Consider the following 26,433-nt stretch of genomic DNA (forward strand, 5'->3'; position numbering starts at 1 on the left):
TAATCTCAGTTTTAATTGTTGTTAGTTTTGGGTGAATTTGTTATAAACAGAGACTACTTCCCTAAAGGTAAAATAAAGATCTCCTTAAAGAAAATTTAATCGTATCAACATTCACACTGTGAGTGTGCTGTTACTACGGAAACAATAACATTACACAGAGTGTATTATAATTTGCAGCTGCACTACAGTCAGAGCTGGCCAATCAAAATGCAGCTCTGTTGTTTATTCTCTGGATTACTTTGGTTAACAGAGACATATGACGAGTGTGTGCACCTTATCAGCATTGATCTGGACCTCGTCGGACAGCCAGTGACCCTTGGGGCAGAACGGCCTGCTGATGTCCCTCGCCTTCAACATCTTCACTAGGTTGGCACTCACCTGAGACAAAAAAAAATAAAAAATGATGCAATAAACTGTGCATAATAAAAACACAGGTACCCCAGTTTTAAATCATGTTATTTGTTCAATGGCTGACCTTCTGATCGCCTCAATCGAGGCGTAAAGAGATAAACTTTTGTAAGTATCTCTCTAACACTAACATAAGTATCTAGTACTGTTGATATACTCTACAATACCTAAAATCTCACTCTTGGCTGACTGCAGATATGTGCCTCAAACCCATCTCTGCACTCAATTCCTACTGTCACAGATGCTCATCCACAGAGCAGAGGTCACAATCCCAGTAACCTCATCTACCCTTCTCTGTTGTGTAAGTCTCAAACAGTGGTGGTAGGTGGGCTCTGGAATTTCCAGTCTGCAGTAAAGAATTTTATCTCTGCTTTAACTTCCCATTACTTTGATTTTCTTGTGCTCAAGGAAACCCAGATATCCCCACAGAACACTGCTACACCAGCTGCTTTATCCTCTGCCTATGCTTTCTCTCACTCAACATGAGAAACAGGCAGGGGTGGTGGTACAGGTTTATTGTTGTCAAAGAGATGGTGCTTTACACCTCTCCTCTTGTCTCATTTAACCATCTCCTTTTTTGAATTCCATGCCATTTCAGTCACATCTCCAATCTACGTTGTTATCATTGTTATCTACTGCCCTCCCCCCAACCCCAGGGCCGCGGACCCGTACCGGTACTATCACTATCACTATCACTTTCCTGTCTTTTGCATTTATTTAAAAAAAAAAAAAACAACTTTGAAACTTTTTCATTATAACTTTGATTACCTCTGAACTCTAATGTCCTGTAGTTGTGAAAGAGGTTTGAACAATCTGACTACAGCCCAAATTTACCCAGAATTCTCAGCTATTTCAAAGGCTCTTAGCGTATCCATACTGCACAGTGATGGCGTGATCATCTCCCAAACAGCTTCTTCCAATATTCCAATGGAATAAATAATGAATGAATAAATGAGTGCTGGTTAAGTGCAGGCCGTAACAGGCTTCTCCAAACACAGCCAAGAGGCAGGCTTCCAATAGCAATATTAATACGAGCTTAGTTGAACATTTTCATTCAATTAGCTTCTTTCAATTAAATGGATGGCTGGACAATAGGGGTGATAAAACACAGCAGAGAGAAAGCAACAGAGAGCGAGATAGACAGCAAAAGACGTGATGTTTATGATAACACTGTAAAGGTCGTGTGGGCTGCGTTGTGACCTTGAACAGCTGGACCCAGCGTTTCTGCTGCACTTGGCTGCTGGTTTTGACACCAACGCTGCGGAAAGCGGCTGCATATTCCTCGCTGTGGCCGTTCTTAGCCCTGGGATGCGCCAGCTTGATGATCCCCAGACACGCGTCACGCAAACATCGTGACAGAGTCACCAACTCAGGGAGAGAGAACGGCAACATGGACGCCTGCCTCTGACCTGCACAACAACAAACAACAGGAAAGACAATTTACTGCAGTGATTCATTCATTCATCTTCTACCGCTTATCCGAACTACTCTGGGAGCCTGTGCCTATCTAGGCATAATTGGGCATCGAGGCAGAATACACCCTGCATGGAGTGCCAACCCATCGCAGGGCACACATACAGTACCTTCATTCACTCACGCAATCACACACTACAGACAATTTTCCTTTCACTGTATTGAGAGTTTTCTTTTCTTTGAAAATGTATGCTTTGGTTGAAGAGCACGGTTAATAAAAAGTGAACTGTCATAAAGCCTTGAGTGTTGTGTTCCACCCTCGTAGGCTAAGTATGACACCCTGAATAACAACACGTCCCTGAGTGGGTGTGTCCTCTTCTACTCCAGTGACAGGTTTATTCACTAGACATTATGTCATACTTTTACCCATTTACAGCTACATATCTAGAGAACCAGTTCTCTCACTCTGTGTGTGTGTTTGTATGTATGTGTGTGTGTGCACTATTACCATCCATGGCTTCCCCAAAGATCTCGGTGTCATGGATAGAGATAAGCGAGTGGCTGAACAGGGAGCTGAAAAGGTAGATGAGAGGGATGATCCTGCTGGAGTCCTCAGCAGACATGGGAGAGCCACGAGACATCAGCTGCAGCAACGGCACCAGAGACCTGTCCCCACACACACACACACACACACACACACACACACACACACACACACACACACACACACACACACACACACACACACAATTATCCACTTGTGTTTGGAGCTTCTCGAGGCATGATGTCAGCAGTGCTAACACTCACCCTGTGATCATTTTGGTCCTCATGGACGTTATCAAGTGCCACAGGTGTCTGAGGAAGCGAGCGTTGAAGGCCAAACTGTACAGTAGCCTGGAGAGGACAAAATGATAATAAATTAAGTAACATTATTATAATAAAAATCATTTGAAAACACGAATATTAAACAGAAATTATTATTACTTTTTTGTTTTTTATAATTGGTTGCGTATTAGTTCCTGCAACAAATGTCAAAGTTTGGAATCATATTTGAAAATTCACATTCAAAATTGTTTTCATGTGAAGAGACTGAAATGTTTTGTTTTTCCATATTTATACAATGCAACTGATTTGTGCATGAAAGAGTTTCAAATCTTGGAAAAGTTTTTTTTTTTTTTTTTTGGTCGACAGTATCTTTACGTACAGTATCATATGATAATAAATCAGTTCAAGTTATGCTGTCAGAGAAAACAACAGTCAGATTAATCTTCATCACTCCTCCTGGACTCATCTATTACAATCTTCAAGCTGTTTTCTTCCATGTAAAAGATTTCTATTAAACAGATTCTGGTGGAGTTCAGGGTATTAAACAGACTTTCTGATTACGTTTTTTGTTTGTTTTTTGCTTTTTTTTGTTTTGTTGTGTTTGTTGCCATAAATGTTTGATGCAATTGTTTCTTTTTCTTTTAAAAATGTAATTACGCTCCTTGTTTCTCCTGTCATTTTTCTGTGAGTAAAAATGTAATTAATGAAAGCACAAGCCCAGGATTCTTGATGTCATGCGATTACAAATATGCAGAAATCTCCTCTGACTATCGAATAATAGTTTGTTTGATTTCCTATTCATCCTTTGTAAAGACACAAAAAAGTAAAAAAACCTATTTGTTTACTATAACATGCATGTTTTTAAACCAAGCACTTTTTTTCTCTGCTAGTTAAAAACAATGGCACTGGCTGCAGCCACTCGCCCGTCCATCACTGATAATGTGGTGTTCCAGTGAGAGTCCAATCAGTGTTCTTCTTGCCTGCCACCACCTCCAGGACCCCAAACAAAGTTCAGAAAGGTGGAAAAAAAACGGTCCAAGCCGGTCGCTCTACTCAACAGCAGGACGAATGAAAGGAGCTCTTAAGCTTTACTAAGGCTCCCACTAGTAAAGCGTTGATGCTCTGCAGGCTCGTAAAGAGACGATGCCACAGTAATTAATCCCCAAACAGCACAAAGAGTGTGTGATCTGACACGCTGACTCGCAAAGCTGACACGGAAGTGTGAGAAAACACCCTGCTGATATTCTGTTCTAAATGTTAGGTGGTTCAAGCACCAAAGAGAGCTCAGGAGCTCAAGAAATAAAACAAATGTTGGGGAAATAAAACAAAATCCATACTGATGATGAGAGAGATTTATTTTACAATTAAAGTCAGTGGATATAAAAAGTCTTTTAACTGCTGATTTCCACCATATTTATACAGTCCATCTTCCAAACAGCCACAAGGGGAGCGTTTTCCAGACATTTCTGAGGAATGAGCTTCATCTTGAGCTTTAAAAAGGGAGCTGTCTGGTGGTCAAAAATCTAACAGGGTGCTTTTAATGTAATTTTGTAGTTTTAGTGGGTAACATTGTGGTTCTACTGCCATTTTTTTTACAGGTGGCTGCCACAGCAACTGCTCTAACTATGATTGGCAAATGAAATAACAAAAAAGTTTTTAAATAGCAGAGAAAAAAAAATAACAACATATCAAAACCTGATAGGATGTCATGACGTGAAGGAGCAGTTTACAGCTGTAACATCTAAAATGCAACGTTTTCAACATTTTCTATTTATTACTGTGTGTGTGTGTGTGAGTGTGTGTGTGTGTGTGTGTGTGTGTGTGTGTGTGTGTGTGTGTGTGTGTGTGTGTGTGTGTGTGTGTGTGTGTGTGGGTGTGTGTGTGTCTGTGAGTGTGTGTGTGTGTGATCATTAACCAACACCATGTATTTTAGGGTTAATACAACAACCTATTTTTGTTGTGCTTCTAATGAGATGTAATTTTAATGTTTATATCTAAGAATTATAATAATAATAATCAGACATTATAAAATGAATGAAAAAGGTTCTGAAGAAGAGAAAAAAACTCTCCAGACGTTGGTTATATTTTTCTTAAAAATCCCACAATAAACAAGTTTTATTTATTAATAAACAGCATGTTGTGCTTAACATAACTTCAGAGCTAAAATATCATCGTAGTCAACAATTATACTTTTTTAAAATAAAAAATAGTATAATTGTTTTAGTTATAAATCAGAACAGTTTTTTCTTCATCCATTCATGTGAAGTCCCTGTGACTGAACTGTCTATCTATCTATCTATCTATCTATCTATCTATCTATCTATCTATCTATCTATCTATCTATCTATCTATCTATCTATCTATCTATCTATCTATCTATCTATCTACAGTATTTGTCTATCTACTGTATATATCCATCCATCCAACAAACAGACCTAAAAAGCACTCATATTCCCACCTACTAATCTGTTTTAAATGCATTTACATACTTTATTTACATGATGTCATTTTATTTTCCCAGAAAGTTGATAGTTGCTGTAAGAGAAGATTTTTAAATTCCAATACAAGATTAATTATAAAAGTGTGTGTGAGTATTTGATGTCCTCCCTAAGAATCAAACCTTAGCCCAATGCTAATATTTTAGAGAACACTTATCATCTTATTCAATAATGTAAGTTTCTATTAAACCTACAGCTTTTCTTTGAAAAAATATGAATCAATAATAAAAAATGTTAGTAATATATGGGAAGTTGGACAGAAAGGTTGTCCAGAAAGGTTGTCCACATGGTTACATATAGTAAGTTATGGAAATGTTAATGTAAAGTTTGCTGGGTGTTGTGTAGGCCTTAAATCTCATCTGCCTCAATGTCCTGTTACCAGATTGATCCTTTCTACACATTACACATGGCTGAGATGATATTGCTGATATGATAGTCAACATTCATGGTGCCGTGACCCAAATAACCTCCCAGACCTAATGAACCATATGCATGATGAAAGAAAACTTCAATTGGTCCTTCTGTTAATATCAGTCTATACAACATATGTGCATGTGTGTGCCAACCTGACTTTGGACACCATCTTGCAGTGCTGCACCATGAGGGTGTAGCAGATAGTTGCCATCATGATGAAGATGTCCTCGCTCGACGAGTCTCTTAACACCAGTGACAGCAGAGCGTTCGTCTGCAGCTCTGAGTCCAACTTCTGCATACACAGCTGTGTGATCAACTGCACTGACATCCTGTTGTCATCCTGCACACACACACACACACACACACACACACACACACACACACACACACACACACACACACACATAAATAAATATATATGTATAGATAGATAGATAGATAGATAGATAGATAGATAGATAGATAGATAGATAGATAGATAGATAGATAGATAGATAGATAGATAGATAGATAGATAGATAGATAGATAGATGTGAGAACTGAATACAGATATGTGGTAGGGTGAAATCTAATCACAAGGCTGATGTGATGTGTGTGTGTGTGTGTGTGTACCTGTACAGGAGGAGGTTGTGTAGAGTTGTTATCTTCATCCACAGAGTCACTTGCAATGTCATCACTGGTGTCGCTCTCACTCACAGGAAGCAGAGGGAGCAGAGCCTGCAGAGAGCTCAGATACAACAGCAGCCCTTCTTCTGACAGAGAGCCTAACACACACACACACACACACACACACACACACACACACACACACACACACACACACACACACACACACACACACACACACACACACACACACACGCACACACACATACTGAGTAAAACCAGAGTATGGAGACACAACAGCAGACATGGATTTTGGAGGACACACACTCCAGCTCACCGAGGCCCATTTCACCGAGTGACAGAACAAAGTAGAAGAGCCATGGGGCATGACACTGGGCCTGGTCTGACAAGGAGATGGTGGCCTGCAGGGAGAACAGGAAGTCTTGAAACGGGAAACTGAGTCTTCGGTCTGCCAGCGCCGGCACGAAAAAGTGAAACATCTGTTCAGTGAATGGAGGAGAGATGAAGTCTTCTGTAAAGGCTGAGAACACTAACTGCCTGTGAGTGAGAGAGAAAGAGAGAGAGAGAAAGAGAGAGGTTTTAGACATGTGTAGCAGACTTCAAACAGCTCACGAAGGGACAATGCACAGACACAAGGGCAGGAGTAATGAAGATCAGGACATATTTCCCTTTAACAAATAGAATGGGGACAAATTAGTTTACACAGCAACATTGCAAATGTTTCGTTCCCTGCACAAGCACCCAAATACGGAAGAAAAGGAACAAATTAATAGTACAATAGTACAAGTCCACCAGTGTTGTATAAAGTATGATACAGCAATACTTGAGTAAAAGTACAAGTATTGTACTAGAAAAAGACTTTGGTAGAAGTGAAAGTTACCTTTTAGAATATTATTCAAGTAAAAGTCTTAAAGTATCTGATAAGTAACTTAAGTATCAAAATTAATTTTCTGATATTTAATGTACTTAAGTATTTGAAGTAAAAGTAAAAAGTAAAATTTCAGTGATTTTCGGTAGGCATAAGAGCAGGGGCAGTTCTAGGATTTCATCTTTAGGGTTTTAGCCCTCAGTGAGAATTTAAAACAAGAAGAGTTTTATATTATATATTATATGACTACATAGTAAGCCAAAAGTTATGGTATTATTAAATGGCAAAAGTGGACACTAAAATTTTATGCATGATGTAATGATGCCAGTCTTGAATCAAATCAGTTCATGTATGTGTGCATTCTCTACAAACAGTGTGTCCAATGAATGCAGTCATTAATAAAAAAAAAATTCACAAAACAAAGACCAAATCAATAAATGTTATTTTTATTTAGTATTGAATGGATTGTTTGCATTAATATTAAGTTTGTTCTATCAACTCTGGTAATAAGAATAGTGACATTTCACTGCTTTTGGTTGCCGTCTTTGCGGCTTTCTGCCGATTAACGTTATAGATACAGTAAATGCCTCCAGCTCTGACTGCGCGTGCACGCTGTGCGTACCTGTGCTTCTCCGTAGCGCGCGCGGATGTGCGTAATGCAGTCTACGAGCAGTGATTCGCCAAACCTCCCTTATTGCAGTCACACACATTTCTTCTGATTTTATTTTGTAGTAACGAGTAACGAAGATGCTTAGTGGAAAATAACGGAGTAAAAGTATACATTTTATCTAGGAAATGTAGTGGAGTAAAAGTGAAAGTTGACATAAATTTAAATAGCAAAGTAAAGTACAGATACGTGAAATTTCCTCTTAAGTACAGTAACGGAGTATTTGTACTCCGTTACATTACAACACTGAAGACGTCCACTAAACAAATGCATATTTCAAATGCTACAAGTCTATATAACATTATGCAAAATGAATTTTGACAAAAACCTCATATTAACCAAAGCAAACATGATATACATGAGAACAAAGTCATGAACATTAACCATGCATATGCTGAAGAATTCAGTATTGCACTTCAAGTACCACTAATTTGTGCCCCACCAAAAACGATCAACGAGTGCTCTCTAGCAGAACCAATTGTAAAGTAATGAAAACATTATATAAACAATACATTTGAAACAAGTTGCATCGAAGTTAACTAATTTAATAATGTATAACATAATGCAAGTATTAACTTTATTAATTACTTTGTTACACATCCACTGGGATCATCTAGCTGTGTGTATGTGTGTGTGTGTGTGTGTGAGAGAGAAAGAAAATTAACAAACAGTAGGAGATGTGTGTGGAAGCTCTTTCTCTCTCACACTGGATCTCAGAGACCACACACTGAGCAAACATGACCACTCAAATACACACACTCTTTTACTGCTCACCATAAACACACACAATAATCTAATACACAATCTATCAATATATCTGAGTGATATCAAATATCTGAAACTGTCTGGCAATCTGTTTGTGTGTGTGTGTGTGTGTGTGTGTGTGTGTGTGTGTGTGTGTGTGTGTGTGTGTGTGTGTGTGTGTGTGTGTGTGTGTGTACCTGGCACCCTTGGGACAGGAGCTGTACATAAAGTGCAGTGGTTTGAGTGTGTGTTCCAGCAGTGTGTATGCCAGAGGAAGCGAGGGGGCGTCACTGTAATCCAGACTGGACGGTAACTTGTGATTGGCCAATACGTACAGCATCCTGTAGTATCCTGCAGAAGGAAAATGAGAAGGGAGACGAGTGAATGAAAGAAGCCTCGTTGTGTCTAAGGCTTGGAATAAAAGTGGGACTGGGCAAAGTACCTTTCTGAACCATATAGTGCAAAACCTGCTCTATGAGCGCAGCAGCTGTGCTGTCGTCCTGCAGAGGGGGTAGGTAGGTCCTCTCTGAGGTAAACACCTCCAGCATGTGCATGGGGACAGCCACATTCACACCTTCATCCTCACACAGCTGCAGGAGTCTGACACAAACACACCAAACAAACAGAACAAATCACATCAGATTGCTCACATTGGGTTTTTCCATCCCCTGGGAATTCCGGTTTTCTCCAATCTCCCAAAAACATGTCAGGAGGTGGATTGGATACCCTAAACTGGCCCAAGATGAGAATGTGTGTGTGTGTGTGTGTGTGTGTGTGTGTGTGTGTGTGTGTGTGTGTGTGTGTGTGTGTGTGTGTGTGTGTGTGTGTGTGTGTGTGTATGTTTCCTCTGACATGGACTGCAGCACATACTGTACAGGGAGTATTCATTGTTTATCTACCCCCTCAGTTCTAAAGAACCTTGTTTGGTGGAACCTCATACACTAGCACACATATACATGTATAAACACACAGAGGTTTTGGCACCTGCAGCATTGTCCAAGAAGCCTCTTGATCTGGAACACGCACATGCTTCTCTCAGGTCCGGCCAGCAGCTTCACAAACTGAGCATGATGCTTCAAGACATTCTGACACAGCCAGATCTGCAACAAGAAACACACCTAAGAATCAGTGATAGAGGACACCCGGGTCACAGCACGATTATTACTTTAATACAGTTACAGTGGATTTACACACTGCTTGTTTTTTTTTTTTTTTTTTTTACTTTTTAATCTTTGTTTTTAATCTTACAGCTGTACCTCTGACTGGTCCTAAGCTCTGATGCTAGAGACTCTGTCCAGAGACTTTAAATAAACATTTCCTTAAATAAAATTTCAACATATCATATGCTAGTGAAAAAGGTGATGAAGAGGCACTAAACAATTAACTCTGTCATTTAATCAGTGAAGTAGAATTACACCTCAAAGGACAGTTTGCTATACAGTATATGTGAAAGATATGTACAACTGGAAGGTAAAGCAAACCTTTACTAAACTGCAGCTACTGTCAAATGTCTTAGTTTAATGGCATCTCAAGTGCAAGTTGTGAAACTGTTTTTCTTTTAAATAAACATCACAGATAAGTCTGATTTGTCATTGGCTCAAACAAAAGAACATCAAGTCCATCACTTTCAAATGGACCACAGAATATTACTGAATTTCACAGGAGGAGACAAGAATGCGTGCCCTGCGATGGGTTGGCACTCCGTCCAGGGTGTATCCTGCCTTGATGCCCGATGACGCCTGAGATAGGCACAGGCTCCCCGTGACCCGAGGTAGTTCGAATAAAGCGGTAGAAAATGAGTGAGTGAGACAAGAATGCAGGTTTTATTAAATAAACAATCTCTTCACTATTAGTCTTAGCGTTTGTGTCTGTAGGAGTTCCTGTGAGTTGCTGTTTCTATATAAACTGTAAAATATTTGAAGATTTAACATAAAGCTGTGATTTGAGCTGCAGGAACAGAGAACAACCAGCACCTTCTCATCCAGAACCGAACAGTTTAATCCTGTAGCCACACACTTTTAATATTATTAGATAAAATAAATGTTAATTAAACAGGTTTAGAATCACAACCTGACATCTTACAGTTTGTGTCCTGCTGTGATATGTGCTGATTACGGCGTAGAGCTTTGGAAAGGTGCTTTTTGAGCTATTATGAGGTGTGTGCTGCTGTGTGTGGGGGTGTGTGTGTGTGTGCTCACCAGCCGGGGTATGTCCTTGCTGTTGTCATAGAAGAAGAGCAGATGGCGGATGAGCAGGGTGAGCAGACTAGAGTCCGGGAGTGTGGATCCGGAAGAACACTGACTCTCACACACACAGTGGTCGAAATAGCTCCGCTGAATGCCATACTATAAACATACACACAAACACACACAGAAATAAAGCAAGCTTATCAAACATATTTTAATAAAATAGAGGAAAATATAATCTGTTTAAAATTCTGATACACAACAGAGCTCTACCCTCATCCCAGATTGTTGTTTACAGTCAGTAAATGAAGCACTTATGTGATGGTTTACATACTATATAATCCAAATATAAGGGGGCACGGTGGCTTAGTGGGTAGCATGTTCGCCTCACACCTCCAGGGGCGGGGTTCGATTCCCGCCTCCGCCTTGTGTGTGCGGAGTTTGCATGTTCTCCCTGTGTCTCGGGGGTTTTCTCCGGGTACTCCGGTTTCCTCCCCCGGTCCAAAGACATGCATGGTAGGTTGATTGGCATCTCTGGAAAATTGTCCGTAGTGTGTGAGTGAATGAGAGAGTGTGTGTGTGCCCTGCGATGTGTTGGCACTCCGTCCAGGGTGTATCCTGCCTTGATGCCCGATGACGCCTGGGATAGGCACAGGCTCCCTGTGACCCAAGTAGTTCGGATAAAGCGGTAGAAAATGAATGAATCCAAATATATATAAACACAAAGTTTGTGCACCTTTGACCATTACACCCATATGATGAACACATGATTCCAGATTTAATTCTCCTTTACTGTTAATAAGCTCCACTCTTATCTTCTGAGAAGGCTTTCCGCTTTCCTATAGATTTTGGAGCGTGTTTAAGCTCCGGTGAAGGAAAAAAGGTAGCACCACAACCTACAGAAATATGCTATACAATAGTGTGCTTTCAAGAGGAAAAACCATATATGGGTTTGATGGTCAAGGTGGAAATACTTTTGATCAGTTTTTCTCCTAGAACGTTTTCCATACTTGACGTTTTCTCTCTTGGAAGCCTCGAATGTAAGACTGGATGATTATTGCATTTTTCAGCCTTCTCCTATCAACCTGGAAGGGAAGGGAAGGGAAGGGAAGGGAAGGGAAGGGAAGAGAAGAGAAGAGAAGAGAAGAGAAGAGAAGATAAGATAAGATAAGAGAAGAGAAGAGAAGAGACATGAGTATGATCGTGACATACAGTATACTACTCTCATCCTAAGTCACAAACACGGTGTGACAGTGCACCTTCAACAGCACCCAATTCAAGATGTAATTTTACAAATTGTGATTTAATATGGCGCAGTTCATTAATCGAAGGATAGTGGCAAAAGTGGCCGCAACAAAGATGGCGCCTATGTTGGTTCGCTTGGGTATTTCCGGATGCAAGATGACGTAGGCACTAGAGGTGCTTAAAAGAGCCATGGTGGAGATAACAGGGAGCGAGCAAATTCACCGGAAGTGCACCGGAAACCGAGTTATTGTGTGTTGCGACGACGAACGGCGGCGAACGGATATTAATTCATGGGGTATGGAGTATGTTGCTGTTCCTGTAATGCAGATTAACACGAACGGAGGATTGGGAGCTGCTCTTTACGTCGGAAAGCTGGTGGAGGTGTGAGCACGGGAAACTCTTAAACAAGCGCTACTAAACTGTCTTTGACTTTGCTTAACACCGGAAGCAATGGCTGAACTAGTGATGAACTGGCGACTGTGACTTTCCCCTACTCCTTATTGTACAATCTTTCCAGACTATTTGAACTATTTGAACTGTGCTGAACAGTTGTGACATGAATAATTTTGCCGTTGATGATAATGATGTTGTTTATACTGATGTTTATTGCTAAATAATCTGTTTTGTTTTGTGGTGTGATTGAATTGGTGCACTGTTATTATTGAATACACTGGAAATTATGGTGAAAAGTTTGTGTTCTTCAGTATTTGGTTTACTCTTCCAACTTTTGGGATATATGTGATGTTCATACATTAAGGTACATGTGTCCTTTGTTCACTCTCCTTCTAACTGGACTAACAAAACCTTACTATAATTGACAGAGTACTTATCTCTGTCTGGCACCCCAGCATAAAACGTTACGAGGGAAAGTGTTACAACGGCAGAATACAAACCTCTCGCTTGAGTCTTTCCTCCTGCGTCCGGTGAAGAAGTGACGCTTTCTGTTCCTACAAAACAAACCAGCTCGTTAACACACGTGTGAAAACACTGAGTGCTGCTCAGGAGGAAGTGATGGATGAGGCATGGCAGCACACCTTATTACTTGCCCCTCCAAAGGACACTTTGGGCGTCCGCCTGAAATCTCCCTCGAAGCTGAACATGGCTACACTTTTCCCATTGAGCTGCACCGGGCACAATGTCCTGTGTGCAAAAAGACAGATGAGGATGAGACAGAAACTGCCACAGACAGGGCAGTAATGTGGCTACAGGGATTACACAAGTGTTGCATTCCTCTTACACCACTCACCAAAGAAGGACATGATGTACATTTTATCCATTTATGGTTACATTTTTCATGGAGACTTCTTCCACGACTCTGTGTGGCATGGATACTGTACAAAAGAGCTGTTATTATAGAAAAAGTATACACCAATGCTGTGATGTCTACAAGCAACTAGCGGCCTCAATTGCTCAGTAAAATTCCTCTTATACTTTCACTTTAAAACACACACAGGACTCGTCTTCTGAGTGAAATCACCTAAGAATCTTGGCTCATGACTGTGTTTAGAACATAATTTACATTTGTTGATTATGCTGAATTCTGGATTCTGATTGGTCAGGTGGTGCTGATTAGTTTTGTATAACAGCAGACTATAAGCTATCAGTATTAACACACTCTGTCCAATACATACTAGTTTCCATAGTAACAGCTCATTCATTTACATTTACATTTACATTTACAGCATTTGGCAGATGCCCTTATCCAGAGCGACGTACATAAGTGCTTAAATCTCTAACACTGAATACATTAATGCTGGTTCACTAGTTTACATACTTAAGATACCATGAGTTTAAAACATTTGTTCAAAGTTACAATGAAAAAGTATCAAAGGTTGTTTTTTTTTTTTATTCAATGCAACAGATAAGGAAAGAAGTGCTAGTTGAAGTGTTTCCTGAATAAGTAGGTCTTCAACCACCGCGTAAAAATAGCCAGTGACTCAGCTGTCCGGACCTCTAGGGGAAGTTCATTCCACCACCTTGGTGCCAGAACAGAGAAGAGTCTTGTAGTATACTTGCCTCTTACTCTGAGAGATGGTGGAACCAGTCGAGCAGTGCTGGTAGATCGGAGGGTGCGGGGTGCAGTGCGAGGAATGATGAGGGCTTTGAGGTAAGTGGGAGCTGGTCCATTTTTGGCTTTGTAGGCCAGCATCAGTGTTTTGAATCGGATGCGTGCAGCTACCGGAAGCCAGTGGAGGGATTGCAGCAGAGGGGGGGTATGCGAGAACTTTGGCAGGTTGAAAACAAGCCGGGCAGCTGCATTTTGGATCATTTGCAGAGGACGGATTGCGTTCATAGGTAGACCTGCCAGCAGTGCATTGCAGTAATCCGGTCTAGAAATGACAAGAGACTGAACAAGTACCTGAGTAGTCTGTTTGGACAAAAATGCCCGAATCCTTCTAATGTTGTAGAGAAGAAACCGACATGAGTGAGTCACATTAGCAACATGAGAGGAAAAGGACAGTTGATTGTCCATGGTTACCCCAAGGTTGCGAGCTGTGGCTGAAGGGGAGATCAGATCGTTGTGCAAGGATATAGCAAGATCATGACCTGGGGATGAATCACCTGGGATGAACAGCAGTTCAGTTTTGCTACGATTGAGCTTTAACTGATGAGCAGTCATTCATAGGGAGATGTGATTTTTCCCCACAAAAAAACAAACAAACAAAAAAATGTGTTTAATCAATTCTATCCTAAGGTTCATATAATGTTGATATAATGTTTGGTTCACTAGGCTACACAATCTTGGGGAAGACTGCTGATCTGTCAGTAATCCAGAAGACAATCATTGACACTCTCCACAAGGAGGGTAAGCCACAATTGCCAAAGAAGCTGGCTGTTCACAGAGGCTGTATCCAAGCATGTTAACAGAAAGTTGAGTGGAAGGAAAAAGTGTGGAAGAACAAGATGCACAACCAAACGAGCATTGAAAGGCTTTTCAAGCAAAATCCTTTCAAGAATTTGGGTGAACTTTACAAGGAATGGACTGAGGCTGTGGTCAAGGCCCCAAGAGCCACCATGCACAGCCATGTCAAGGAATTTGGCTACAGTTGTCTTATTCCTCTAGTTAAGCCACTCCTAAACCACAGAAAATGTCCGCTAGCTGGGCTAAGGAGAAGAAGATCTGGACTGTTGACCAGTGGTCCAAAGTCCTCTTTTCAGATGAGAGCAAGTTTAGTATTTCATACTAACCAAACCAAGGTCCTAGAGTCTGGAGGAAGGGTGGAAAAGTATACTACAAGACTCTTCTCTGTTCTGGCACCAAGGTGATATAAAGAACTTCCCCTAGAGGAAACACTTCAACTAGCACTTCTTTCCCTATCTTTTGCGTTAAAAAACACAACCTTTGACACTTTTTCATTGTAACTTTGAACAATGTTTTAAACTCATGGTATCTTAAGTATGTAACCTAGTGGGCCAGCATTTATGTATCCAATGATAGAGATTTAAGCGCTTATGTACATCACTCTGGATACGGGCATCTGCCAACTGCTGTAAATGTAAATGAGAAGCTCATAGCCCAAGTTGTTTGAAGTCCAGTGTTAAGTTTCTACAGTCTGTGATGATTTGTGGTGCAATGTCATCTGCTGGTTTTGGTCCACTGTGTCTTTTGAAAACCAAAGTCACTGCACATGTTTACCAAGAAATTTTAGAGCACTTCATGCTTTCTTCTGCTGACTAGCTTTTAAAAGATGTTGATTTTATTTTCCCACAGGATTTGGCACCTGCCCACACTGCCAAAAGCACAAAAAGTTAGTTAAATGACCATGGTGTTGGTGGTCATCCCCCACAGGAATGTCGCTCTAAGACCGTTAATCAGCTGGTATTTTCCCAAAACAGCTGATGGATTCCCTACAGTTTTACTACCGAGCAAACAGATCGGTGGACAACATTGGGCTGCATTACATTCTGCAACACCTTGACTGGATAGGGACATACAGTATGCCCGGATTCTGTTTGTCAACTTCAGTTCGGCTTTTAATACAATAATTCCAGAATTTCTCCACTTCAAACCCCTAAATCTCAATATACCTCCTGCCATCTGTAAGTGGATCACCAGCTTCCTGACAAACAGGAAACAACAGGTGAGATTGAGAGGTATTACTTCCAGGTGCTCCTCAGGGATGTGTCCTCTTCCCAGTTCTATTCTCCCTCTATACTAATGACTGCACTTCAAGTGACCCAACTGTTAAACTCCTGAAATTTGCAGATGATACTATGCTAATCGGTCTCATCCAGGATAGCGTTGAGTCTACATATCAGCAGGAGGTAAAGCTATGGTGCTATGGTGCAGTCAGATCAGCCTAGAGCTAAACACCCTCAAAACTGTGGAAATTAAAGTGGACTTTAGGAAAGAACACTCAACACAACTCCCCCTCACAATACAGCCCTGTGTAATCTGTGAAAACCTTCAAGTTTCTGCTCACTACCATTTCCCAAGTCCTGAAATCAGCAAAAAGGCCCAGCAGAGGATATACTTTTTACATCAGTTAAGGATGTTTGGTCTGCCACAGGAGCTGTTGATGCAGTTCTATGCTGCAGTCATTGAATCTATCCTGTGCACATCCATCACCATCTGGTTTGGAGCAGCAACAAAACAGACTGCAACGGACGGTAAAAACAGCAGAAAAAAAAGGTGCCCAGCCCTGCCCAGTCCCCAGGACTTGTATGATACAAAAAACAGATTTTAGGGCAGGAGAAATCACTACTGACCATTCACACCCTGGACATAACCTCTTTCAGCTCCTTCCTTCTCTCAGGTGCTACAGAGCTTTGTTTACCAAAACTGCCAGACACAGGAACTGTTTCTTTCACCAGACAAATCACCCTGATTAAAAACTCAACATAATTATATTCCCTGCATCATGTATTTAAGTACTGCATTATCAGAACTGTCAGTCACCACATCATCCGTATACATTACACACACTACTGCTGCTATATATTGTACAAAAATCATAATATTGCGCAATACTGTTATTTGCACTACCATGCACTTCTCACACTTTATGTACATAACTGACCTGTCATATATTGTCTGTATTGTCTTGTGTTGTATAGTCCGAGCTAAATGTATAGTATAGTGTTATTTATGTCTGTACTTTTGAGAGTAAGAAACAGCTGGAACCAAATTCCGTGTGTGTGTCAACATCAACACACTTGGCCAATAAAACTGATTCTGATTCTGAATCTGATTCGGTTAGCTAGGTACAAAACACTAGATATATAAAAGTTTAAAAAAAGATCAGTTAGTAAAACTGTACAGAGAAAAAAAAACAATATAAAGTATTTTAAAACTATACAGTTATAACCTGTAAAAGTACTAATTAGCTAAGCCAGAGCTAATGCATTAGCACACTGCCTTCCACTTCAGTAGTGACTTCTGTTCAGATTTTTTCATGCTTTTACAAATATTTTACATGTTTTACTGAACAGTGATTCAGATTAGCGGAAGGAGAGAAAAAAATAACAGAAAATAAAACAAAAACAAAGCTGTTTTTTTCTCCTTTTCACAGCTGGGGCATGTTGCACAAAACTAGTATAAGGGATTAAGTCGGGATATCTTGGTGATCCTGGCTCAATTGATCACTGATCCGGTTGCATCAAAGCTGGATTAGGGGGCAGTAGGATGTTATGGTATAAATCAGTGGTCCCCAACCCCCGGGCCCCGGACCGGTACCGGTCTGTGGACCAAATGATACCGGGCCGCCCAAGGAACATTAAATTATTTCCATTTTATTTACTGTGGTGTATTTCTCTCGGGTTTGTGCGACTTTCCATGGACGAGAGGTTAACTGAGAGACGTCACCTAAAGGCGCACCAATACCGCGCATGCGCAAAATATCATGCTATCGGGCCGGGTTTAGGTGACGTCTGGAGCTGAGCGGCTGCAAGCGGCAGTGGCGTTGTAGCTTTGGTGGAGAGAGAAGGTGTGTATCGCTCTTCTCTCTGTTCACTGGTACTTTGTCATGTGTAACAGTGCTTGGTGTACGTGTATATTGTGTTTGCTCAAATTTAACCCACAAATTAGCAAAAATGAGCACGAAACAGACGTCGTTAGAAACTCTGCCGGTGTTCTGGATTAAAGTCATGGCGGAATACCCTGAGATTGTCACTTACATCCCTATTGCCATTTCCGACATGCTATCTGTGTGAAGCGGGGTTTTCTGCAGTGATGGCAACTAAAACAAAACAACGGAATAAACTGGACATGAGCAACACACCTCGGGTGTCATTGTCTCCTATTACCCCAGATGGAACCGTCTCGTTGCAAAGAAAAAAGCTCAGGGTTCTCATTGATTTAGCGTTGTAATGAGTTAAAAAAGGCATGTTTAAATACAATTAAATTACAATTATTAAATTTTATTTAATTTTATAGCCGCCACCCCACACACCCACCCCCAGCGGGCCGCGGTAAAATGATCAAACATTGACCGGTCCGCGGCGAAAAAAAGGTTGGGGACCACTGCCCTAGAGGTCCAGACAGCTGAGTCACTGGCTATTTTCAAGCGGCGGTTGAAGAGCTACTAACCTTTCACACTTTTTCATTGTAACTTTGAACAAATGTTTTAAACTCATGGTATCTTAAGTATGTAACCTAGTGAACCAACATTAATGTATTCAATGTAGAGATTTAAGCACTTATGTATGTCGCTCTGGATAAGGGCGTCTGCCAAATGCTGTAAATGTAAATGTACATACTAGTCCCTGTCATGTGCACACAGCCCTCACACACACTCTTCACCCCACACACCCCACACACACACTCTTCACCCCACACAGCCCTCACACACACTCTTCACCCCACACACCGCACACACACACTCTTTACCCTACTGCCGTCTGAAAAAGGGTACCGAGGCATTCGGGCCCTCACGACCAGACTGTTTAACAGTTTCTTTCCACAAGCCATCAGACTCCTTAATAACTGAACTGAACTGTACTGAGCACAAAACACACACCAACTGTATGGACTGCACAGATTTACACACAGTTCCAATATATAGCCATCAACCTGTTTACATGCTGTTTTTTGCACACATTTTGCTATTTTCACATTCTGTCGGACATTTCAGTTGATTGATTGCTGTTTTGCACAACCCTGTACAATATCTCAGGTAACTGCTGCTACAACAATGTGTTCATTCCAGTATTTCTGCACACACAATATTGTTTGAACATACAGTATTTACACTGGTCAGCGCTGTTTCTGTTTATTGTCTTTTGTGTATTGTCTTCTTTGTATTGCCCTGTATGTTTTTGTTTGCACTGTCTTTTGTCCTGCACTGTATTTTGTCCTGCACTGTCTTGTTTGTCTGGTCATGCACTGTTTGCCATGTGCCAGAGTCTTCATCATCTCCTTCTTCTCTTCTTGGAGGATTCTGTGAGTCTCTCGCTCTCACCCTCCTAAAACACACACATGGGGCAAGAGAGGCTTAGACCTTGACACAATAAGGATACATATAGGGTATTATTTGTTGTTTTTCTTTCTTTTTTTTTTTTTTTTTTTGTGTGTGTGTGTGTGTGTGTGTGTGTGTGTGTGTGTGTGTGTACACACCATTTATAAGCCTGTGTTTTTTTTAACATTCAACTTTAGTACATAAACCATATCCTCAGCACACAATCAAGCAGAATGAACACAAAGGTTCCATCATTTTTGGCTAGTCTATTGTGAACTGAAGTAGGATCATCCCTGCAGAGATTCCAGCAGTAATTAGCAAGCATGGACAGACTCTATTTCCCTTGGTATCTTTTTAATTTGAATCACGTTGTGCTACTGAAACATTAATGTAGCCCTGCTAGGGTTATATTAAGTATCATGTCTTTTATTTTTATGATTGTTTGTGGTTCATGTAATATCATAACTGTGTCTGTTTAAACTGATAAACTAATTGTGCACTTCCCATTTAAGGGTTACTGCATGCATGAGGTTTGTTAGTAATGCACTGGCTAAAAACGTGGCTTTACATAGCAGTTTGTTCATTATATTGTGATTGGCCCTTTTCCCACTTATTCCCAACTCTGCAGGTTATACTGAGAATTATTATTGGATAAAGGGGTGGAGTTTAGAACTGCAGATCAGTCTGAGAGGTTTTTTTGTTTCCTATAGGTTTTAAGGCTAATATAGAGTAAATAACCACTGACAAAGTGTGTTAAAGCATCTGTATTTGGCTGACCGAGTGTTATTACTACTTTTATTTATTTTATTTGTGTATATAATCTGTACAAGAGAAAAGTTTACGAGTTGTTTCTTCTGAGTGCTGCACAGAGCAGCCGAAGCTACGCTAATTCTCGTGACTATCTGACTGCTTTCCTACAGTCCAACATTGCGTTTAGTTTAGTTGTGACTGGGAGGAATTCATGGACTAGTTGGGAGTATCGTTGCTATGGCGATAAAGGATCGTGCTGCTGTTCGGTACATGAGGGACTACAGAAAGATGTACAGCTTCAGAGGAGGGAATTTCGTGTTCCAGGCGCCTGGGAGTCTGTTCAGGTGATCTGTTTATTGTTTTATTTCAGCTTGTAAGGGTGAAGAGGCCATTTGCTGTTTTAAAGGCCACCACGATATAAACCCTATATCGAGTCAATTTGTGCTGTTATACACATACAACATCAAATATATTATATTTAACTTACATTAAAGCCTTTATCAGTATAACACATAGCAAAACACATTCTGTAAAGAAGGAAAATAATCTCTTTCTGGATATTTGGGTAGCTCTTAATATAGCTGTTGTGTTTATTTAGTTTGGTGTTGCACATTTATCGGACTAAGCCGTATAGAAGGCTAAGGTCAGTTTGACTGACCGGCTTTTCATAGTCAGGGTCATAGGTCCTGAGGCGAAGCACCAGCGTAACGGTCGAATCCGCCTGGATGTTATAATAGCTAAGAGTTTGGCCGTCACACAGGACTATATATTGCCCCTGATCAGCCACTGTTGCTCCGGGGGAATCCCAGTGAGGTCCTGGATCTTCTCCTTTACCCTTACGATTGTGTCTCCCTCTTCGACACCGAGGTTGAAAGATATCTCAGTGAGGGTTTTCACAAAAATGAAGAAATCTGCCATTGTAATCTCTCTCTCTGTCTCTCGCTCTCTCACTCATCTTCTACCGCTTATCCGGACTTCTCGGGTCACGGGGAGCCTGTGCCTATCTCAGGCGTCATCGGGCATCGAGGCAGGATACACCCTGGACGGAGTGCCAACCCATCGCAGGGCACACACACTCTCATTCACTCACACACACACACACACACACACACACACACACACACACACACACACACACACACACACACACACACACACACACACACACACACTACGGGCAATTTTCCAGAGATGGCAATCAACCTACCATGCATGTCTTTGGACTGGGGGAAGAAACCGGAGTACCCGGAGGAAACCCCTGAGGCACGGGGAGAACATGCAAACTCCACACACACAAGGCGGAGGTGGGAATCAAACCCCCAACCCTGGAGGTGTGAGGCGAATGTGCTAACCACAAAGCCACCGTGCACCCTGTGCCATTGTAATCTAAATGGGAAAATAATAATTAGAATTAGACACTACATTAATATACTACAAGTAACATAATATTATAATATAATATAAACTAAGACACTACAAATAATATAAATATAATTTCCTCTGAGGAAAAAAAAAAATACATTCTGCTGCCGTAATTGAATTTGAAATGCTCGCTTGGTTCATGTGACCTACTTTTATACTGTTGAACTCGAGTACGCAGTTTTACTATTTACACGTGTGGAAAACAAACAAACGTTGCACAATACACTTTTACCACTTCAGCATCCGCTGCTTTATTAACTCACATGGCAGAAGAACATGCCTGGACTTCGTACAACGTGAACCACGTAGCGGCATAAAATGATGTCAATGTGTTTGCCCCTCTGCCTACAGATTGGGTTTCTGGCTAGTGCTATTGTACCTTGGTTGTCCTCATATACTTTTGGTTGTGTATATTGGTAAGTGTCCATACACTTAAGTAGCTGTTTCATGTAGATAGAGTACTGTGCAACAGTTTTAGGCCGATGTGAAAAAATGATGTAAACAAAGAATGCTTTCAAAAATATAAATAATGAGTGTTTATTTCTGTCAATTTACAAAATTCAAAGTGAGCAAACAAAAGAAAAATCTTCAAAAACTGTGTGGAAGTAGCTAATGACATGTACTCCGCTTCACAAGTAGATAAGGCCATAGTTTGTTTTCTGGTTTTCCAGGAAATCAAAGAACTTCCTTTACTTAGATTGACAATATCCTGAGGTACTACGTCTGTCTTTTGTATCTGACACCCAGTCAGAATCAATATATACTCTTACACCTAGTTTCTCTGTGTCATTATACTGTAGTTCCTGTTTTGTTGTACCTTTAAGGTAGCTGAACACATGTTTTACTGTGTTCAAGTTGTTCTGTTGGTTCAGCAAAATGTTGAGATAGTTTACTGACAACAAAACTTAAATCTGGTCGTGTGCAAGTGGACAAATAGATTAAACTTCCCACTGCCTCCCTGAACTTCTTTGGATCTTTCATTTTTTTGGCATCTTCTGAATAATCAGTTGAATCACTTTGTGCTGCTGTAAGCATATATTGAATCACTTTGTGCTGCTATAAGTCTATATTGAATCACTTTGTGCTGCTATAAGACTATATTGAATCACTTTGTGCTGCTATAATACTATATTGAATCAGTTTGTGCTGTTATAACGCAGAGAAACGTGTGTTGACACTACATCTGTATGACCCGCTTTCACTCATGAGCCTAGACCTGTAGTGTTCCCAAGCCCCGGTGAGGTGGGACGAGTGCGAAAGGGCAATGCCTGCACTCTGAGCACCAATATACGTCAAGAAGGGTGAAGGTTCACTTAAAGTTTAGTGCTGTCCACATGGATCAAACATCCTAAATTTCCTGTCACCCAACATAAGTAGACATTACTAGATTCAGTTATTGAAATAAAGTAAAAATCTTGTTAATATTTCACTATTTTATTTTTTTTTTACTTTAAAACAAGTGAACAAATAGAACAAATAACAGATTTAAAAAAAAAAACACACACAGCAAAACACATTCAGTAAAAAAGGGAAAAAAAATCTCTTTATTGATATTTAAAAATGGTGGCTCTTAAAAGAGCCGTTGTGTTTTACTTCGTTCAGTGTTGAACGTTTATTTGCCGAAGCGGTACACAGTATATCTCTCAGGTCAGCACGTACTGAGGCGGACCACCAGGTCGGACGGTCGACCCAGCCTAGATGTTGTAGTCAGACAGAGGGTGCGATGGTCCTTCCGGACGGTGTCGCATACTATCCCTTTTAGGGCAGTTATGGCGGTCTTGGCGTCTTCAATCCTGCCTCCTAGCTGGGGAAGACACTTTCTAGCTGTACGGGGATGGGGAAGATGTCGCAGAACTGGGTCTCCACAAATATATTATCCATCTAGAAATTGGATTTGAAATGTGCGCTTGGTTCATGTGACCTACTTTTATACTCTCTACGCTCGTGCTGTCATTCTGCCACGAGAGCCAATCAGAGACACCTTGGTGACTTACAGCTCTTTTTTAATTGGTCAGATCTGCGGCGCTCGTGCCTAGTTACACATGACTGTTAAGATTACCTCAGAAAACATGGGAAAGTCCATCGGAAATGTTTATAACATTAATTAAATCACATTTATTACTTATAAGTTAAACAAAATTTTTGTCTCCCCCCCCCCCAAAAAAAGTGTAAAGTGTTACCCAATTATTTGTTAATTATATTAAAATATGTAGATCACTTTAGCTCCTGCTCGCTCGCTCTAGATTTCGGGAGATTTTAACTAATTTGCGGGCATCAGGGCGCAGCTATCAATATGCGGGACTTGTGATGTCTGCCTATAACCTATTGATCAACTCATTGATTCACACAAAAACATTACATCCACCAAAGCATATCTTTATATTTACATTTCCATGAAATATATTAACGGCTGTTAATCCTACAAAGCATATCGTAATATTTAACTATGTTTGTCTGTATAAATATCATTTCCTCTGAGGAAAAAAAAATACTTACAGCTGTACATTACGGTGTTTTTTTTTAACAGTGTTTTTTAAAATTCGCGCCCAATATGCAGGGACACAGTGCTGATTGGTTGGTTGGGTTGTTTTCTGCACTACGTCATTGGTGAGGCATCTGAATGGAATGTTACTGCCACAGAAACAGCAGTGATGTTAGCTAATGGCTAATATTAGTTAATTCCTTTCTTTTCTAAGGGCAGTGTGAGATTTGTACACAAACTGATTTTACTATTATATATTGCACTTTAATCTTTTTTTTTTTATCACTTTTAGTCCAGTTCATATTTGTGCTATAAATATGAATTATATAATCTCCTTTTGCATGTTCCCCTGTAATTTTAGTGTAAGAGACTAGTTCTGTAGGTGAAACTTGTTATACATAATGAATGCAATGTAAATAATAAAGAAACAAAGTGAAATTAATGCAGCAAAAAGAGAAAAAATAAAATAAGACAACAAAGGCAGAAAGCAAGAAAGAAGGAAGCTATGGAAAATAAAAAAAGGAAATGGGGAAACTGCTGTATGAAATAAAGAAATTGAAATTGAATATATCTGATTACAACTGTGAAGAAGGGATCCAGAAGGAAGCTGATTCAACAACAGGAGGAACAGACACTGTACCTAGACAGTTGGATAAAGACCCATCTTGCTGAAAGAAGATTATTAAATTATGTTTTCTTTTTCATTTTATAGAACGATAAGTTTTCTTTACCTTTTATACAAACTTATGTAATCGTTTGTATGCTCAAGAAATTATATAATGTTCAGTAGCATGTTTAAATGTCAAGATAGAGAGTAACATTGAAAGCTTGATGTAAAATCTCAAGGTTTTGTGTCAGCAGTATAAAACACACAGTCGGCATAAAACCACAATCAGCAGGGGCAAAAAAACTGAAGAAACTTCACAGGATGTTGTTGGGAAACATAAAGATCATGAGATGCCTGACAGGAGGCTGACAGGAGCATAATGCTGTTATGGAATCATACTAATAAATGGTATAAAAGGGTTTAAGAACTTTATTATTTGTAATTTTCTTTTAGTTTACTTTACATGTACAGTATTACACACATTTATCTGTATTACACTGCATTTAATAAAAACAAGGCTTCCCATTGTGAGGATCCTGAAAAGAAAAAAAAGGTCTAAGTCTGAGTCCTTCATCTAAAGATTCAAACAATAGATTAGGTAGAAGAACTTGAAGAGGACAGAGGGACTCCGAAGGACACCTGCATTCAAGGTAAAACCAACTCTGATAGTTGATCTTGTGTTTTCAATACTAACCCAGTTAGGTAATAATAGTGTGGAAGGTTTTCTACATAATCTGAAAACAAGTGTCACTGAGGGACACGTACGTCAGTATAAATTACTTCAGATGTAATATATTTTTGGTCAGAGCAGCTTGTCACAGCAGGTTAGAGTACACTGAAAAAAATGAAAGAGCTTTGTCATTCTTTTAAAGTATGTTTCTACACTGAATTGATCCAAATTTTTTTTTGTTTTTTTAGTTTGTTAAAAGTAACCAGCACCACTCCTGGTAAAACTTGCACTGATTCCGTTCACTCGAAGGACCTTCTGTTAAATACTGTAGCTTTTGCATTGTCAAATTTACAACTACAGACCAACTTCATATGCTGTACCGACGGTGTGCTTGTTAGCCAGTATTAACTAGCTAAGTATTAACTTTTCCCAAACCCATAAGAAAACTTGGCAAAACTGCTAAATGAAACTTTATATTAGTTACATTTAGACTCAGCTAGTTAGTAAATCTGAATATTTAATGAAGCAATCTACTTACTAGATATACAACTACATGTGATCTTTGAGGAGATCCTCACCATCAATACAACATTGTCAAACTGTATATTTATAATCACACCACAGTCACCTTGTTCACCTCAGGCTTGTTCATTAGGAATAAATACATTTAAATAGAAGTCTCATATTTACCTTGCTTTTGTTTTAGTTTTTGCTTTATATTAATCTTTATATAACTTTTTGTTTAATGGTTATGTTCTGTAAAGCTGCTTTGAGAAAATCTCCATTGTTAAAAGCGCTATAGAAATGCATGTGAATTTATTTTCAATGACTCTTCTTATCCCTCAACACAATATTCCTAACACAAACACACTGTACTCTCTTTCTGTGAATCATTTCTCTAAAGCAGATTCACATTTACAGTACACGTGTGTTAATCACACAAACATTATATTACACCTCATATCTTTAGAAGAAGAGATATATACACACATATTTTAATTATATAGTGATGAGTATACGACAAACTCTTAGCTCACACACAAAGATTTGAAGAATTTCTCATTTTTCTTAAAGAAGCATTGTGTACATTAGACAGAATTAATGTTTAAGCATTCTATTCTATGCCACATGCCCCCCCCCACTCCCGTGTGTGTGTGTGTGCAAGACACTGTGAGAGAGACAGACAGTATAGAAGACAATAAAGACAAAT

At 39.9% G+C, this 26,433-nt stretch overlaps 1 protein-coding gene across 5 annotated transcripts in view; it reads right to left on the reverse strand.

Annotated features, from left to right (window-relative positions):
• LOC113662256 (ubiquitin-protein ligase E3C-like) overlaps positions 1-16,993 on the reverse strand; it is a 28,097-nt gene extending 11,104 nt beyond the window's left edge. Inside the window, exons 1-16 of one of the 5 annotated variants that reach the window (XM_027176993.2) lie at positions 16,917-16,976; positions 13,142-13,226; positions 12,930-13,035; positions 12,789-12,842; positions 11,661-11,735; positions 10,663-10,809; positions 9,449-9,564; positions 8,907-9,064; positions 8,662-8,815; positions 6,502-6,722; positions 6,171-6,322; positions 5,711-5,898; positions 2,629-2,715; positions 2,330-2,487; positions 1,609-1,817; positions 274-378 (exon numbers count right to left, since the gene is read on the reverse strand). In XM_027176993.2, the coding sequence (XP_027032794.2) occupies positions 274-378; positions 1,609-1,817; positions 2,330-2,487; positions 2,629-2,715; positions 5,711-5,898; positions 6,171-6,322; positions 6,502-6,722; positions 8,662-8,815; positions 8,907-9,064; positions 9,449-9,564; positions 10,663-10,809; positions 11,661-11,735; positions 12,789-12,842; positions 12,930-12,995 (1,890 nt within the window). In that variant the 5' untranslated portion in view covers positions 12,996-13,035; positions 13,142-13,226; positions 16,917-16,976. Of the gene's footprint in view, positions 1-273; positions 379-1,608; positions 1,818-2,329; positions 2,488-2,628; positions 2,716-5,710; positions 5,899-6,170; positions 6,323-6,501; positions 6,723-8,661; positions 8,816-8,906; positions 9,065-9,448; positions 9,565-10,662; positions 10,810-11,624; positions 11,736-12,788; positions 12,843-12,929; positions 13,036-13,141; positions 13,227-16,916 lie in introns of those variants that run through there. The other 4 variants (XR_007137931.1, XM_027176994.2, XM_027176996.2 and 1 more) reach the window with 4 other exon arrangements.
• Positions 16,994-26,433: the final 9,440 nt, after the last annotated feature.

The sequence above is a fragment of the Tachysurus fulvidraco genome, chromosome 1, assembly GCF_022655615.1.
Source record: "Tachysurus fulvidraco isolate hzauxx_2018 chromosome 1, HZAU_PFXX_2.0, whole genome shotgun sequence".
Taxonomy (NCBI): Eukaryota; Metazoa; Chordata; class Actinopteri; order Siluriformes; family Bagridae; genus Tachysurus; species Tachysurus fulvidraco.